The sequence below is a fragment of the Cicer arietinum genome, chromosome 3, assembly GCF_000331145.2.
Source record: "Cicer arietinum cultivar CDC Frontier isolate Library 1 chromosome 3, Cicar.CDCFrontier_v2.0, whole genome shotgun sequence".
Taxonomy (NCBI): domain Eukaryota; kingdom Viridiplantae; phylum Streptophyta; class Magnoliopsida; order Fabales; family Fabaceae; genus Cicer; species Cicer arietinum.
In genome coordinates, this window is record NC_021162.2 from 51,567,652 (window position 1) to 51,587,300 (window position 19,649).

The following is a 19,649-nucleotide window of genomic DNA, read 5'->3' on the forward strand; positions in this document are numbered from 1 at the left end:
GGAATTTATTCTTTGAACCTTGAGACATACATATTCAACGTAGAACAATGAATTGAGAGTTTTTAGAGTACATTGAAATTCTGAAAATTAATTATCCTCCATTAATCACATATATGAAGGAAACCACAATCCCCTCAAATAATTTGAAGAACTTGTGAAGAGTTAGAATATACAATCCTAGTGAAGAAATTGTAAGAGTATTATAGAGTTAATTTATTTCTCATTGAGAGAAAGAGATAGTTTCTATCATAGCTTGAAGAGAATAGAGAGAATTTTGGTTATCCAAGATATTGAGATTGTTAAAGAAATCATCAGAGATCGAGAGAAACACTTGTCACATTAGTTTCAAGTGGATATCATTTTACTGAATTAGATCTAGTGGTTTTTCTTGAGAAATGTTTCCACATAGCAAAAAAAAAAATATTGGTTTCATTTCTTTTAGGCTACTCTACTTTTATTTTACACTTCTGCATAGTGTTCATTTCGTGTCTTAGAGGAGGGAACATGTATCATTGTTTCCTAAAAGTGATATTAAGTATTGGTCGGAAGTCATTGTCCTATGCAACTCAAGATGGAGGCAACATTCATTCATGGTGGAGACATGTTCAAGCTAACAAAAAATAATTATACCTATTGGATGTTGGTGATGAAAGATCATCTATAATGCAAGGATTTGCATGAGCCAATCACAAACGAAACAATGTCACAAGGTAAGATTGACAAAGAATGGGAGATTATTAATCATAAAGTTGTTGATATGATTCAAAAGTACACATATCAATTTAGAAAAATAGACATCGACATGTATCAACTTATTAAGTGATTGGTGAAATTTGTGTATTCTAACAATAAAAGTATGATTGAACATTTGAAGATTGACGACTTAAGTGTTGGGATACATTAGTTGTCACTCTCAGCAACTTAACACAAGATGGAAATTTTAGCCTAGATACTATTATAGATAATTTGTTAAATGGAGATCCCTAATAGATTTAAAAAGGCCTGAGTAGTTACTAAGAAGTAAATGTTGTTAAGAATATAGGAATGGGTGAGAACCAAAGCAAAAGAGGTTGTTTAAAATCACAAGGAAGATCCAAGTCTTGAAATAGAAGTTTGACCAATTTTTTACTAAGGAAAATATGGCAACAATAAGCCATACGACACACTATTTAAGAGAGATTAAATGGTTAGAACAATTCATCTTGATTGGTGAGTTAAATTATCTATATGTCGCTTTTGGTGATTTTATTTAGATAGATGAATTTGTAGCATTTTTCTATGTTACTCCTTATGAAAGATTCTTCTCATCTTATCTAAAAGGAGATTTTGGTCGATGAAGATTGATAATCATTTCACAAGAAAGACTCTAGAGGTTGGGGAAATGACTTTTATGATAGAAAATATAAATAAGTTTGTGCTGAAAGAGGGAAGTCATGATAATGGTTGAGAGTATAGAGATGCATTTGAGCACTATTGTAAGACTCACGGGATCCGACGCGATAGTGTACCTCGTATGGATTGAGTAGCTAAAAGGTTCAATACAACTATGGTCGAGAATGTCAAAAAATTGTTGTCGCATGCAAAACTTCCAAAATCATTCTAGCATAAGGCAGTAATAACTGCAACTTATTTGATCAATCCATCACCCACAAGACCTTGAAATGAGGAGATATCAGACACAATATGGTCTGAAAAGAAAGCCTTGTATTGCCACTTGAGAGTCTTTGGATGTAAGGCTTCAGTTCACATTTCAAAATATGAAAGGACATAGTATGATGCTAAGGCAAAAGATTATGTATATTTTGTGAAAGGTCAAAATTTGACATCTTAATGGTGTCTAATTAATAGAATATTTTTTTACTCAAATTCTATTAGATATGTCTTGGGTATTCGCTAAGAGACTGATCTCACATATGTTCTTGATTAGACAATTCTTATACACTCCTTTAATTTGACTTTTTGAGTCAAATTACAAAATGGTGTTTCTTATTATATTTTTGTAAGATCATTATTATGAAATTAACATGTAATTATAAAAGACATATTTCATCTTCTTATCTTAAGATTATTTATATAAGATCAATTGCATCATAAATAATTCGATTCCTATCGGTATTAATCAATATTCTTTTTTGTGAAAGTTAATGTTCTTGCCATAACTTGGCTTTTAGAAATATATTCATCTTATTTTTCAAGTTATAATATTTTGACATATAAGTTGTATTGTAGTGTCTTTGTCGAAGTCGGTACTTCAAAAATAAGAACCACTAGAGCATTCTACTTCAAATAAATGCCTTGAATCCACACTACTCATACTTCTTCATCTTCATTTGAAACTCTAAATATCAACATTGGTGACCCATTAAGATGGGGTCCATACTATGTCGTATAGACTTATATAAACACATACAAGTGTATGGCCAAAAACAGTGCCATAGAGGCTGAAACATTTGTTAATTTCTTAATTTTTTTCAATTCATATTTAACTTAAGTCCCATGTTCCACTTGAACATGTTATATATAATAAGTCCCATGTTACAAAGAATCATAAGCCAACTATTCCATTATCACCGCCTAGTTGTCTCTTCATCTTCCTTAGATTCACTGCAATTTCCTTTGTCTTCATCTCACTACAAGTCTAAAAAACTAGACAGGAATCTTTGGCATCAAGACAGCACAGATATAGATCTGCAGTGCTGTTCATTTGACTAATACAGTCATCAAACACACACATTAAAATAATTAATAAAGTGGTAACAAATTAAAGTATCCACTATAAGCATGCAGGTAATGTTTTTTTATGTGATTATAATTATATATATATAGTTGAGTTTGTTACATGCATTATTCACATCAAAGCTAATAGCCCTTTTGGTTTATAATACCAGATTCTTCAATGGCTCTTTAGAAAGGCACAAAAGCAAGAAAGAAAGAGCAACACCTTCAATTTCATACACCAAAGGGAAGATATCAATGGTAAGAAATATTGACTCACAAGTTTCTAAACTCTTGCTAATCTTATTTTCCAGTGTTTAATCAAATAATTATCAATAGTCAGTATGATTTAAAACATAGTTTTAATATATGTGATTTTTTTGTTTATTAAAAATTAATAACAAATAAATTTTTGTTACTAGGCCTAAAACAACAATTTTAATAACCTTATCTTCGAACTGGCGCTGACGCGCTTACTAATATACTTTCTAAATTTTGATGTTTTTTCTTAGAGCAAGAAGGTAAATGGAATGGAATATTTGTAGAAAACCATGATGGATCATATAAAAGAACAAAGAGATATGAATGGAGCAAGCAAGGTTACAAGAATTTGAAGATATTCTCTTTTCTATATAGAAAAGACATTCCAAAGGCTTGCTTTTTCAGCAGCATCAATTTAAAGAGAGTAGGCATTAACAAAAAGCATTTTGTTTACTCTATGAAAATGAAAAAAGAAGAATCATCGCGAGACAAAGCGATCGTTGGCAAGACAGACTCGACGACTCATGGAGGAAACAAGATTTTGCCTGTAACTAATGAGACACCATTGTCATCTTCAGCTGAAAGAAATGACCAATGTGATAATACTTTAAGTAAAGATCAAATGAAGGGTGACAAAAAGAAGCCTATTTCAAGAATGAAAGAGTTGCTTAGATGGGCTGCCTCTGTAAAAACAGAGAAAGGGGGAAAATTCACTGGAAAAAAGGTAAATCATTTTTCAACTTTTTCATTCATAGTTATTTTATCTTCATATATATTCATGTTATAATATTGTTCAGTGTTCATATTGTGGCCAAATAAAATTCAATTGTATTCCATCAACTGAGATACAACAACAGATATAACACTTATTAAGATCTAAAATAAACTTTGAAATAAATTTTTTATAATAGATAGAAACTTTTTTAATACCAATTATAATAATTTTTTTTTTAATTTTTTTTTCCTTATTTTTTGAAATGCTGAATATTTTAGATGTGTAATTTTTTTTTTGTACTTAAATGCTTTTATTTTTTTATCGATTTAAATATATATATATGAAAAAAAAAACCATAAACTTAATGTCACATGACGCTATATACAAATAGTATTTTAGAAAATAGTTTGAGACCCAATTATAGTTAAGATAATGTAGTTTTATATGTCACGTACGTCACAATATAACCAAAATTGTGACTATATTTAATTGCAATTTTATTTTAATTTTAACAAATACAATTTAAGATCCTGCATACAATAATTAGTCCAAAAAGAGATTAAAAATGTAAAAGATGCCACCATTTTAACTAATCTACAAAACAAGATTGAAAAATATAATGTTTAATATTTTTGTACACTCATTCTTAGGCATAGTAGTTTCTCATGTGAATTGATGATTGAACTTTTATTAGATTTTAATGTTCCGAAGGCGTGGAAACCTGAAATCAATTCCAAATGATGATGAAATTTGCATTGATTCACCAAAGATAAGTTTGACATGGGATATGGAAAGCTGCTCCACCACTTCCTCTGCTTACTCAGCTTTTTCAATAGCTTCCTCAACAAAAAATGGACATAACCAAATTTCAACTTCCACCATATCAATCCCTTCTTCAGATATTGGTCACACCACTAGTAGAAAAAAAGGAAACTGGATCACAACTGACTCTGAATGTATGTCACTTTTTGCATGTGCACCTCTTTTTATTTTTATTTTTATTTTTAGTTTAAATATGTTGTTAGTGTCTCCAAATATATTATACTTTCTTTTAATTTTAAAAAACACATTTTTTCCGTCTTAAAAATATATCACATTTATTTTTCATTTTTATTTTTTTATTTTTATTTTTACAAAAGTTATTTATATTATAATTGGTAATTGTAATATTTATTTTAGTATTTATGTAGTTCAAATTGAATGAATTAAAAATATTCTATATATTAAAAAGATCAATTGTAATAGTAACAAATTTTACAAATATTTAAATAAAACATCAATAACTAAAATCAAAATATAGTATATTCGTAAAGATGAAAACAAAAATTAAAGAGAATAAAAACAAAACAAAAAACTTATATATTTACGATGACAAAATATGTATTTAAATATTATTTTTTTCAAGATAAAAAATAAAATAAAATTAGTTAGCCTTTATATCAAACATTTGGACTAACTTCATCACCATCTTTTTGTTTGATGAACAGTTGTGGTGCTGGAACTATGAAATAATGTGTCTACAGCAAATGTATCTCATGTGTGGTGATGGGGTAGCAAGCAATCTATGTCACAAATTAATGCTCTAATATATGAGTATAGTTCATGGCTAATTTCTATGAGATATTTTGTAAAGATTTTATGCAACTTAACTAAAGATAGGAACTAAGAGAAAGAGATGTGATATCTGTAGTTAATGTTATGAATGTATTAGATGGTGATCAAACTGATCTTATTCCATGTGTATGAGATGAAAATGTTTGGCATCTACATTATTAGGTGTATAAATTCATTAAGTATTTATCGATTGACCTAGTTAATGTAGGAGATGAGTTTACAAGTGGGTAGGACCCCTTCCTTTAATCTCTACTATGAAATGAATGTCATTGATTTACTCATTCAATTTCGATTTTAAGTGTTAATTACTTTTTTTTAGATTTTGATTGTTGATTATTTTGTCATATTAAAATCTTAAAATCAGAGTTATATAGCAATGTTTTTTTTTTTATTACTTTTACTTAAATTTAACATTAGAGAGAGTATATTTTTATCAATAATATTTTTTATTATTTATTATATCAAAAACAAATGTGCAATTAGATATTAAATAGTCAAGAACATCCTAGAAAACAAATGTGCAATTAGATATCAAATAGTCCTAAGAGTGATTGAGGGATCTATGTCATGTGATCACGGTACATCAAAGGCACTACATGCTGTCTTGTGGATTACATGGATTCCTTAAATTGTACGGTTGATTGTGTTGTTGCTCAATATGTCATCCATCATACTTAGTATGTATGTTCGGTATGGTACTTGTCTTTTCATAAACAATCGTGCTTTTTCTTTTTCATTTCTAATTATATAATTATGATCCATAATATTTCATAAGCAACCTATGATTGTATAAAAAGTGAACAATAATTTATGTTTATTAAGAAATGGCTACCAAAGAAGAGTTAGTTTAGTCAAATAAATTAGATTTTCACGATATAGTGAATCAAAATTTGAATCGTCGCTGAAAAAAATACTTATAATTAATGATTGACATGTGTTGAATAAGATTATCTCTAACAAAAAGAAACTATGAAATAAAAAGAAGAAGTGACTTTAATGGTTGTTCTTGTAATTAAACCTTTAATTAGTACCCAATTAAAGGTGTTCTCTGGTATAAGATTATAGGCTTAGGGAAATTATATTTAACACAAAAAGTTGCAATTTGTACCACAATCTATTTTTATATGAATTAGCATCGCTCAAAGGTTAAAAACAAGAGCATCATAATGGTTTGAAATAAATAAAAAATATAAAAAGAGCATCGTTATATAATACGAAATTTTTTACTCGAATAATAATAAGAAAGATGTTTAGTGAATCACAAGATATATATACAATATATTTGGTAAAACAAAAAGATATCTAGAAAGAAAAAATGTGCAATTAGATATTAAATAGTAGAAGAAAATGTGCAATTAGATATTAAATAGTAGAAGTTGTTTTTCTGATAATACAATGAAAGTGATGGAGAATGATTGGGATACGTATTTTTGGATGGATTCGTCAATTACATAATGTGTCTTATAAAATAAATCTCAGTAGTAGATATGGTGATAAGGGGGGAGGGTCGTGTGGTATCCAATAAGGGTTGGGGGAGGGAGTTGTTTGAGTGGGAGGAGAAGTTGGTGGAAGAATGTGCCATGTTGTTAGATAACATTGTGTTGGAAAACTCTTTAGATAAATGATTGTCGATGTTAAATGTAATTCAAATTGATTTGTAATTAGTTAGTTAGAATATAGTTAGAAGTCAATTAGAATATGGTTAGAAGTTAGTTAAGTTTGTTGTTACTGACTCAACTATAACCGTTTCTATAAAAGTCTTCAAAATCAAGAACAATCTAGAATACTAGACTGATCATTCTCCACACTCTCTAGATTGATAATCAATCTCTGTTTTCTGAACTTTCTGTTTCATTCTCAATTTCAATTCCTCTCAAATATACAACCTGTTCCAACAATTGGCATCAAGAGTTAAGGTTATAATTCTTGGTAAACACGAGACCAAGTGTGAGGGGGAATCAAAATTGGGAAACACAAGTGTGATTGAAAGAAAAGAAAGAATACATGAATTGAGGAGGATTTCCATCGAATTTGCCAATCCTTGATGGGAAGAATTGGAGAAGTGGTATGCATCAATGAGATCGTTGTTGGGAGGTCAAGAAGTGTTTGAGATTGTTCAAGATGGCTATGAACAACTTGGAGCGAATCCTACAGAAAGACAACAAACAACTTTCAAAGATTGCAAGAAAAGAGATTGCAAGGTATTGTTTTACATCCAACAGAGTGTGGATTCAAACAACTTTGAGAGGATCTCAAAGGCATCTACATCAAATGAGACATGGGAGATCTTGGTCAAGTACTAAACAGGTGGGGAAAAGGCCAAGAAAGTGAAGCTCCAAATGCTAATAAGGCAATAAGAATTATTGCAAATGGAAGAAGATGAAGTTGTGGAAGATTACTTCAATCGTGTACAGATTGTTGTTAATCAGATGAGAACAAATGGTGAATCATTAACTGAATTGGTGATTATTGAATAGATCCTTAGAACATTAACACAAAGGTATGATCATATTGTAGTGGCCATTGAAAAATCAAAGGATCTTAATAAGATGAAGGTGGAAGATTTGCAAGGCTCTCTTGAAGCTCATGAACTGAGAGCAAAAGAACGGTGTGCAGCAACTCCAGCATCTTAAGTACAGGCTCAAGTTAGCAAGAAAACCAACCATAGTGATAACAACAACAAGAATTCAAGTGGTAAGAAAAAATTCAACAAGAAAGGAATTTAATGCTACAATTATCAAAAATGGGGGAATTTTGCAAATGAATGCAGATCCAAAAATGGTCAAAGAGAGGATGATGAAGCACAAATGACAATTGAGAATGCAGACTCAGATGAGGTGTTGTTAATGGCTACAACAAAATCAGATGATGACTGCCCAGAGCAGTGGTACCTTGACATAGGTTGTTCAAATCACATGACTGACCATAAATATTGGTTTATAAACATTGATGAGAAGGTGAAAAGGGAGATCAGATTTGCCTAAAATTTCGAGTTTTCCTCAAATTCAATGGAGTCGCCACCAAAATTTATTTTAAAATAGGAAAAATATTGAAAAAACCCTTAAAAATAGAGAAAAAAAATATAAAAATGGTCTTTGAAACCAGATTTTGAGTTCGGAAGTCAATTATTTAAGTGTTTTTCGAATTAATTGGAATCGTCACCAAAATTTATTTTAAAACATGGAAAACATTGAGAAATCCTTAAAAAAATAGTCTTGGAAAATCAAATTTTGAATTTGGGAGTCAATTATGTGTAAGGAATGTATTAGCACTCTACGACATCTGTTAAAATACGGTTACCTATAATTGATTATGCAAAATTATATCAACTTAAATATATTTATTTCTCTTTATAATTAAATATGAATATAAATTGTTTTTATAAATGTGATTTTTTTTTAGATAAAAATGTGTTTAAAAAGAGTGAATTTTTTTTTTTATTAGTGTGCTTGACAAGAGTGTGATCTTACTTCTACGTATCTCCCGGTGCCATGGAGAAATCAAAGTTACGTAATTCTTGGTAGAAAATGTGGATGTGTTGATTGCTTTTAAAGAAAATGTGTATTGTACTGGATAAAAAGTTATTTTGACAAAAAAATGAGTTCGTTTGATTTGAGTAATTATTTAAAAATATGAGTTTTAGGACAATCGAGTTGTACAACTCGTGTCTCAAAAATCCAAAGATTAAAAAAAGATGTCACATCTAAATTAATCAAATTTTAAAAGTCAATTTTAGGTTAATTTAAAATCGAGTGTTAGAACTATCAAGTTGTCACAACTTGCGTATTAAAAAATTAAAAAGATGTCACATCTAATTAATCAAATTAGACTAAATTTAATATATTTATTTATTTATGAAGATGAGTTTTAGAACTATCAAGTTGTCACAACTTGCGTCATAATAACTCAAAGACTAACAAATATCATATCTAATAAACAATATTTGATTATAATTTTAGATATGTTTTCTTTATAAAAACATTAAAAAAAAATTGATTCTAAATATTAAATAAATTTAAATGATTCTACGAAATAAAATCAACAAATAAACACAAACAAAATAGCAACAAACGAAATATATAACTTGGTAACAACAACGCATTTACACATATATTAAGAAAGCTAGTGTTTAACCAAACGAGTTGCAGTGAAGACAGATTTCAAATTCCAACACACAACACAAAAACAAACAATCATCTCAAACAAAAACACCCCACCCATTCCAACCTTTACACACACAAAATTTCAGTCAAACCAACATTTACATAGAACAAAATCTCATCTTTCATATATTTTAGTTTGTTTATAAAGCTTATATCTTATAATAATATTATACGGTTTGAAACAAAAGAATGAGAAAATACGTGTCTTTCCAATGTCGGTGAAGATCAAAGCGGTGTGATGTCCTTCTCTTTTCGTCAGTGTTGTTAAGATGAGTTTGAATATCCTTATGGGTATGGATCTTTCTTCTGATTTGTTGGGGTAAAGATATGTTTATCTAAACATAACTCTCTCTTCTACTTTTTTAAAAATTCCTCCATTTTTCTTGATTTTTTTTTATCTCAATTAATATGTAAAACGGTGAATATTTCCGTTTACGACATAAAGCTGAGCTCTGTATTGTGTATTGTTACGCAAGAAATTTTAACAGGATTTTATATTGTTTTTGTAACAAATTTTAAACAATGTATGATTAAGGAAAGAATGTCTTTTACCTTTTCTATTGAATAAAAGTAACTTCTTTATTAAGCTAAAAAATAAATAAAGATGTGGGTTGATTTTGACTAGAAAATGGGTTAGTGTTTGATAGGAAGCTTGCTTTGGATGTTTTGTCAGTGTTGACAAGAAGTAGAAAGCGTGTTGGCAGGCTTAATGATGTTGGTTATGTTGGTTGGCAGACCAAATAACATCAAATTAGCATATCAAAATAAAAAATAGGAAAATAAATTAATAAAATAAAAGCAGTGAAATAAAATGTAAAATATTTATGAAACATATTATCATATATTTCTTACAGTTATTTTTAGTTGATCAGACAAAATTGAGGTACTACAACTGCTCATATTTAATTATATATGTAATCTAAAAAAGTTGATGATTGGCAAAATGAACAAAAAAAAATGTAAAAAAGTTGGTGATTGGCAGAAAAATAAATAAAAATAAAATATTAAATAAAAAAAACAAACATGATCGAATTGATGACCGTATTCGGATTGGTTGTTGATGCGTAGATCGACATAGATAAAATGACCATCTTCAGGTTGGTTACGGATGCGTTGATCTACATATTACGGATGCGTTGATCTACATAAACAATGATCGTCTTCTGATTGGTTGCCGATGCGTAGATCAACATAGATAAAATGACTGTATTCGGGTTGGTTACCGATCCGTTGATCGAAATAAACAATGCGATGACATAAATAATATATCGTATTCGGATTGATTTTCGATGCGTAGATCGACATAAATAAGATGATGACTACAAACAAATCGGGTAAATAAAGGGAGATAAATTTATTTTTTATTTTATTTTAAATGAAACATGTTTATGGTAGTTGCAATGCAGAACTATGATGAATAATGTGACACATAAGTTGTTGAGTATAAATAAAATATACACATAATATATGCCTGATTAATTCATTATGCATGACATAAGGAGATTGTTGAGTATATGTAAAATATGAGGGAAGATGTATAAATACTATTTGAAAAAATGTAAGATGCATGCAATGAAAATAAATTCTTGTTTATTTATTTTTTTTTTTCCTGATCCTTATGCGACTTTATACACCTACAATTCAATGAATCAATAAAGTTAGCGATCGTTCTTTGCATGATGATTCTAGTATATCTTGTGTAATCCCTTTTTATTTTTTGTTTTTTGAGGCCAATATCAAATGTGCATTGTTTAAAACGTTTACCCTTCATTTTTCTTATACACTCATATGTTTCGCGTTCCCGTGTATATATTTTCAAGTATTAAAATATTTAAGAATTTTTTATTTATTTATATTTTCATATATTTCATATTCCAATATTTATTATCATAAAATAACATTTTAAAATACTAGAACAAATCAACCATGAAACTGAATTAGTTTAGAAATACAACATCAAATGAAAACATTGGAAAATGTACATTTATTACATTAGCAACAAAACAATCGGGGTTACAATGTATGGATAAGTGTTTTTTTTTTTTTAGTTGGAAAGATATCAAACGCTAGTTATTCTTGTAATTTAGGACTCTTGTTGGTCAGCTTCCAATAACAATAATTGTCTCAATTTGAACCGGTTGATCCTTTTTGTTATCCCTAACTTTTGCATGGACTGCTCTTCCAAGTTTTCAATCCATCGGGATGCACTAATTTTTGCCTAGGTCCCCTTTTAAAGTTTTCAACCTAGCAAGCCCAATTTTCTATTATTGTCGTTTTTTTTAAGCATAATATTTCATGACTGCATCTGAATTTACTGGAAGTGGAAACTCATCTCCATCCATTTTTGCGAGTATCAGAGCTCCCGCAGAGAAATTTTTTTTCACTAAATATGGTCCTTCGTAGTTCGAAGTCCACTTTCCCCTAGAATCCTTTTTTATGGGAAATATTTTCTTTAACACTAAGTCTCCTTCTCGAAACTCTCGAGAACAGACTTTTTTCTCGTAGTCTTTTCTGATATAGCTGACCATGACACAAAGCTATCATTCTTTTTTCTTCTATGAGATTCAATTGGTCATATCGTGATTGAACCCACTATGCCTCTTCTAGTTTTGTTTCCATCAGGACTCTGATCGAAGGAATTTCAACTTCGATGGGAAGTACCGCTTCCATTCCATACACCAGCGAGAAAAGAGTTGCCCCTGTTGAGGTACAAAGATAGGTTCTATAGCCATGTAATGCAAAGGGAAGCATTTCATGTCAATCCTTATGTGTCTCCACCATCTTCTGTATAATCTTCTTGATATTCTTATTTGCTGCTTCTACAACCCCATTTCATTTTTGGACGATATGGAGAAGAGTTATGGTGCTGAATTTTGAAACTATCACATAACTCTTTCATCATTTTGTTGTTCAGATTAGTCGCGTTGTCATTGATTATCTTATTTGGCAAGCCATATCGACAAATCAATTCTCTTTTGATGAATCTGACAACCACACTTCTCATCACATTGGCATAAGAAGCGACTTCAACCCATTTTGTGAAATAATCAATAACTACTAGGATAAACCGATGTCCATTTGAAGTCTTAGGCTCGATGAGTCCAATAACATCCATTCCCCACATTGAAAATGGCCATGGTGATGTTAAAACATTCAAAGAGGTGGGTGGTACATGTACTTTATCAGCATAGATTTGGTATTTATGACATTTCTTTACGTGACTAAAACAATCGGATTCCATGGTCAACCAATAGTAGCTATCCCTTAAGATTTTTCTTGCCATTGCGTGCCCATTTGCATGAGTTCCGAAAGAACCTTCGTGAACCTCTTGGACGATTTTCTCCGCTTCTGCTTTATCCACACATCTGAGGATAACCATGTTGGAAGGAGAAGTTTTTGTTAATTTGGGGAAATTGATTGAAATACCAGAAAAGAATAATAGGTACGAGTTGGGATATGTACCTACTCACTACAAGAAAAACTTTTTTTATCTACGGCATATTTTGGCTTTACTTACGGTATAGCCGTGGGTATTCAATAATTACTCACGGAATAGCTACGGACACGGGTCTGTAGGTAAATTGCTCGTAGGAATTATATTACCTACGGAAAATTCATAGGTGACATTTACTTATAAGATTTCTGTGGGTAATTTACTTACGGAAATGTTATGGGTAAATTACCCACAAAAATATCATGGGTAACGTCAAACTAAGAAAATTAATGTTACCTACGAAAGTTTCGTCGGTAACGTTTCCCATGGCATATCCGTGGGTAATATCAAACTAGAAAAAAAATTAAAAGTTCTAATAGATGCTTTCATCTGACTTACATCACCTAAACAACAATATCACAATTTACATGTTAAAAATTACTTCTTCATATATATGACTAACATCATTAAATCCAAAAGTCTCAATAAAATCTGAAAATAAGTAAACTATGATAATACTCTAAAAACAAGCAATTTTTATGTGTTTGACACTTGTTTCATTAATAACCAATTCAAGTGTATTCATCAGAACCAAAACATACACAATTTACAAGAAAACTTGTGTCATAGCCTAAACTACCTCTTTGAAACTAATATTCCCACTGTTAATAATCCAATCATAATTATAGGTTTTTCCTGAAAGTGTAAGGTGATATGATAAGTACGTCTATACAAACAAATTTTTAACTACTTACTATTAATGAATTCCTTCTGGTAACCAAAAAAAGACGAATGTGTTTCTTGGAACATTAGGATTTTCATGTATGACAATATATTTTTTCAGTAAAGCTTACCTTGTACTTCACAAAAATAAAGAGACTACAAACTGTTTGGCTCTTACAGCACTTGAAAGTTAGAAAATGAAAAATGAACAAGTAAATGATAGCGTAACAAATTTTAGGAACATTAGGCAGACTACCAACTTGTTAATTAACAACTACAATCAATACAAAATTGAACCTGCAAAATCGAGCACCAATAACAATTAAATAAAAACCAAAAATCACAGCTAAATTATCAATGATAAAGACACCTTGCATATGATCATAATATATAGAACACCTTACTTATGATAAGGACACATTGTCCCTAGGGCCTATTTTTATGTATATGGTCAGACTATATAGAACAACTGCAAGCAGCAAAATAAATTCACAAAATGTACCAGAAATTTACCACTAAGTTGGGTACTTGAAATTCAAATTCCCTGGTGTTCTTCCACTTTTCCTAGCATGTCGCACCAAATGTTAATAGCTTGATCACCATGGCACCAGTGGTTTCATCCTTACCATGGATCCTATGGACTTCTCTGTTAATAATAAGAAACAAGGTATCATTCTTTGGAGTATTGTAGTAGATTTAGGCTTGCTTGTAAAATTGCTGATAGCTCTATTAGATACTCCTTTATTCATTTGTTCCCACATAGCAACAACTTGAGCCTTTGCTTCTAGCAATACAAGGAGAATATTAGCATGTTCATTAGCAACAATAACCATAAATCTCCAAAATAGACATAGTCAAAGTTGTCTTAACATGCAGAATGAAACCAAAAGTCCCAAAACCTCACCGATACCATCCAGTTTTCCCTAAACTCCAAAAACATATTGAATTAGTAAAAAAAAAAAAGTTAACAAACAATAATATTAAGAAGGAGAAGTATTTACTAGACAAAAAGCTAAATCCAAGAAGCAGACAAAGATGAGTATAATGAGCAAGTGCACCTTTCACTCTAAATAATAATGAGCATAATGGGATTGCTTACACACTCACTTTCCCATCCCTTTGCCCACACCAGTTGCTTGGAAAAGATATGTTGCCTGTTAAGACAAAATGAATAATTAGACTTCACATATGTAACTTAAGCATAAAAAGAAAGTCCTCTGAAGGAATTGTACTCTAATAGCTTCTGCATGTGCTCTAACGTTTCTGAGTATCTGTTTTTCTTCTTTATTCAAATTCAAGGTATAAGGAAATCGACGAGAAGCTTTTTGCACAATCCCAACTAGCTAACACTCCTTTTTAATTAAACTGAAATTTAACCACAACTTTAATTCAGAACTTGTCCATTATAACTATTTCTTGTCATGGTTATTGTATCTAACAAAAGTCCCAAAACCTCACCAGTAACATCTAGTTTTTCCTAAACTCCAAAGTCTAATCCATATGTTGTAAACTGTCATATTATTTTTATTACCAGCCAAATGAACACGAGCATAAACAAAACCAATGGGTTCAATCAACAAAAAGGGAAAATACAGAGAAAAAAAAAACAAGAACTCAGCTTCAACACAAACATACACATGCACAAGTTAGCAAGCAATTTCTCAAAAACAATCACAACTCTGAAAGTAAGAAAAGTAAAAAAGAAAAATTAGCCAAGCTTCTAAGTTACTTGCAAATGCACGAGATTAAATCAAAAACACAAATCCCTGAACGAACACACTCAAATCGAACAAATCAGAGTGAGATATTCATTATAAATTACTGCTAGTTATAGAAAATAGATGAGAAAATAGGTAAGAAGCGGCGCAACACAACAATGATGGCGAGTCGAGAATAGCTTTGATGGTGTGAACCGGAGCTGTGGTTGAAGATTGATGGATGGATTTTGGGAGTGACGGTTTGGCACGAATCAGATATTGATTTCGATGCAAAAAGAAACACAACGAATATACCTAGATCGAAGAAGACACAAATCAATTAAAGAAGGTTAAGTTCGAAGAGAGTGGAGCGTCGCAGATCATAGAGAAAAGTTGCAGATCTGAGAGTGAAGGACAAAGAATATCGATCAAGAGTGATAACGTGATTCTGAAAGCAATAGATATCGACTTGTTGGGCGAGAGCTATGGAGAATGAGATCTTGTTTTTGGAGAGAGTGTGTTTTGAGAGAACGGAAACCCTATTTGCCAGTTTTGAGAACACGATAGTGTGTTTGAGAGAAGAATGTGTAAATGTTTCTATTGGAAAAAAAATTCTTTTAAAAAAAATAAATTAAAATAATGCATTTTTACATTACCCACGGACTTAGAACCGTGAGTAATTTTCTGTAGATACACAGACATTTTCTTGTAGTGACCCTTTTACATCGCTTTTTGTAAAAGTGTTGTAAATTGAAGCGCTCTCCCATAGCTTTTACAACGCTGTAAAATCTAGTGTATAGTAAAAATAACGCGAATAAATCTTGCAAAATTTAAGTGGGTTGCACATTTTTTTTCTTTACCCACGGACTATCTTGCAAAATAACACGAATAAATCTTGCAAAAATAACACGAATAATCCTTATTCATTTTTTCTTTTTCTTCTTAATTTAAACAAGGCACAATCGAAAATGAACAGTCAAAATACAAGAAAAGGTACTACCGCTGCTATTTTTAACATATTCATTTCCGACTGTGCATTGTTTAAATTAAGAAGAAAAAGAAAAAAAGAAAATATGAATAAGGATTGCCAAAAAAACAAAAGAGAAAAACAAAATCAGTTAGAGAATTCAAAAATGCATTTATTGATAATTAGTACGGAATTGAAATACATATGCCCTAATTAGTTAATCTTATAACTTTGGACAGAGCAAAATGAGTTAAAAATACATAATTACTTTGAACATGAATTAACAAACACGGGAAACTCTATGATCTTCCAATTGTTGAGATTGGTGTTTGGAGGACAAGGGTACACTAGCCTGACGGTATCATCATCACCATGATTTTCTTCCTCAACAACAACTTGATCAGCATATATTATTCCAACGCTTTGAAAAATTTGGCGAATGTCGCAAATATAAGTATTTTGTGAATTCGGTATCCAGTTTTCCCAACGAGCCATCCTACTTTCTCTTTTTTCTTTCGCAACCTTTTTTTTTTTATCAGCTTGAGTAGGTACATATCCCAACCCATACCTATTATTCTTTTCTGGTATTTCTATCAATTTACACAAATTAACAAAAACTCCTCCTTTTAACATGGATTTGGTAAACTTCAATTATGTGGTAGATAGTTTTGGTTCCTTTAAGCGATATCCTCCACACGTGAAGACAATATTGACGATTTCTAATGCTTGAAAGGAAGTCTCAATGGCTTCCTCCGTGTCTTTAGCGTAGCCTGTAGAAGATAGATGACTTACTATCATATCTTCTTCCTCATATATTATTACCAGCTTATTGTTCACTATAAACTTTAGCTTTTGATGGAAGGTGGATGTCACTGCTCCAACAGCATGAATCGATGGTCTCCCTAAAAGACAATTGTATGCTGGTTTAATATCCATCACTTGAAAGGTTATCCCAAAGATATGGGGTCCAATTTGAATCGGCATGTCAATCTCACGAACAACTTGTCTTATGGATCCATCAAACACTTTCACCACCATAGCACTAGGCTTCATACAGGCTCCATCAATAAATAGTTTTGATAGTGTGGATTTCGGCATGACATTTAATGATGAACCATTATCAACTAGCACTCGTGCAAGAATATGATCGTAACACCTCACGTAGATGTGTAGTGCTTTATTATGCTATGTCCCTTCAGCTGGTAATTCATTATCACTAAAACTCAGACAACTACTAGCGGTGATGTTACCGACAACTCCATCAAACTAGTCGGCGGTGATATCGTGAGTAACATGAGCCTCGTTTAAAACTTTCATTAGTGCCCTACTATGTGCTTTGAGTTCAATAACAAAGAGAAAGTATATACCTTGGAAGGGGTTTGATTTAGCTGATCCACCACCTTATATTCACTTTGCTTGATAAACTTCACAAATTCGTTAGCTTTTTCTTCAGACATCGTCTTTTTGCAAGTTTCTTGTCCTTTTATGGCATGATACATAGTTGTTTTCCCTTTTTCTCTGTGACCCTCCTTTTTCCTAAATGGTTCAGGAGCGTATACTCAACCACTCTGAGTCAATCCACCAATGCCTAAAATTTTGGTGACATCAGTTCATTTAGGTTCACAACTATCACTTGATTGATGATTGGCCAAATGGGATGTGACTTCATAATTCCATGGTTCCGCCATGGTATTTTCATAAGGAAAACGGGTTGGTGCTTGGACAATTATTGTATTTGGCCTTCTAGGAGTTGGCTTCAGATTCTCTTTTCTATAGAGGAATTCCAATGGTTTTGGGGAAGATATATTATTTTCCACGCACCGCTCTATGGTCAACACATGATCATCTTTTGCACATTAGTATATCTCATCTTCAACAGCATTGACAAAGGTATCCCCGTGGCATGGCAAAGGATTACTCACTACGTTGAAGGTAAACCATTTTGCATTAATTAGTTCTTGCACTTTGGATTTTGGGGTTTGGCAATCTTCGACGGAATGCTTTATGGCTCCTAAATGGTATTCACATTTGACATTTGGGTTGTACCATTTTGGGAATGGTGGTTCCAGAGGTTTCATTGGTCTTAGGAATACCATTGAATTCTTGGGTAGGTGAGGCAACAATTGGTAATATGTGAGGGGAATCAGAGAAGAATTACAAGAAGGATTCATGAATGATTCTTGATAAAACTGCTCCAATGATGTTAGAAACGGCTGTCTTTGAGTTTTTATGCTAGGGCACAAGTCTCCCAACTTCCCAATAGTGAAAAAGATGCTTAAAACAGTAAAAGTCTTCATTTTTATGGTTGCTGGTGCGGGTCCGCGCCCCAGACGCGCTTGGACGCGCTTCAGCGCGTTTGGACAGTAGCAGATGCTGGAAAAAGCGCTTGGCTTGCTATGATCTTCCAATTGTTGAGATTGGTGTTTGGAGGACAAGGGTACACTAGCCTGACGGTATCATCATCACCATGATTTTCTTCCTCAACAACAACTTGATCAGCATATATTATTCCAACGCTTTGAAAAATTTGGCGAATGTCGCAAATATAAGTATTTTGTGAATTCGGTATCCAGTTTTCCCAACGAGCCATCCTACTTTCTCTTTTTTCTTTCGCAACCTTTTTTTTTTTATCAGCTTGAGTAGGTACATATCCCAACCCATACCTATTATTCTTTTCTGGTATTTCTATCAATTTACACAAATTAACAAAAACTCCTCCTTTTAACATGGATTTGGTAAACTTCAATTATGTGGTAGATAGTTTTGGTTCCTTTAAGCGATATCCTCCACACGTGAAGACAATATTGACGATTTCTAATGCTTGAAAGGAAGTCTCAATGGCTTCCTCCGTGTCTTTAGCGTAGCCTGTAGAAGATAGATGACTTACTATCATATCTTCTTCCTCATATATTATTACCAGCTTATTGTTCACTATAAACTTTAGCTTTTGATGGAAGGTGGATGTCACTGCTCCAACAGCATGAATCGATGGTCTCCCTAAAAGACAATTGTATGCTGGTTTAATATCCATCACTTGAAAGGTTATCCCAAAGATATGGGGTCCAATTTGAATCGGCATGTCAATCTCACGAACAACTTGTCTTATGGATCCATCAAACACTTTCACCACCATAGCACTAGGCTTCATACAGGCTCCATCAATAAATAGTTTTGATAGTGTGGATTTCGGCATGACATTTAATGATGAACCATTATCAACTAGCACTCGTGCAAGAATATGATCGTAACACCTCACGTAGATGTGTAGTGCTTTATTATGCTATGTCCCTTCAGCTGGTAATTCATTATCACTAAAACTCAGACAACTACTAGCGGTGATGTTACCGACAACTCCATCAAA

The 19,649-nt window shown here is 31.7% G+C and overlaps 1 protein-coding gene across 1 annotated transcript; it reads left to right on the top strand.

The window, feature by feature from the left end:
- Window positions 1–2,446: 2,446 nt before the first annotated feature.
- Window positions 2,447–5,591, top strand: LOC101498909 (uncharacterized). The gene is made up of 5 exons (XM_004492273.4): window positions 2,447–2,787; window positions 2,889–2,976; window positions 3,228–3,700; window positions 4,386–4,647; window positions 5,179–5,591. The coding sequence occupies exons 1-5, from the start codon at window positions 2,782–2,784 to the stop codon at window positions 5,196–5,198; spliced, it is 849 nt and encodes a 282-aa protein (XP_004492330.1). The 5' UTR covers window positions 2,447–2,781; the 3' UTR covers window positions 5,199–5,591.
- The last annotated feature ends 14,058 nt before the right edge of the window (window positions 5,592–19,649 follow it).

Bases quoted from the DNA above. Each gene is read 5' to 3' on its own strand.
- LOC101498909 (XM_004492273.4), top strand. The intron at 3,701-4,385 runs GTAAATCATTTT...AACTTTTATTAG, and splicing joins GAAAATTCACTGGAAAAAAG to ATTTTAATGTTCCGAAGGCG. The intron at 4,648-5,178 runs GTATGTCACTTT...TTTGATGAACAG, and splicing joins GATCACAACTGACTCTGAAT to TTGTGGTGCTGGAACTATGA.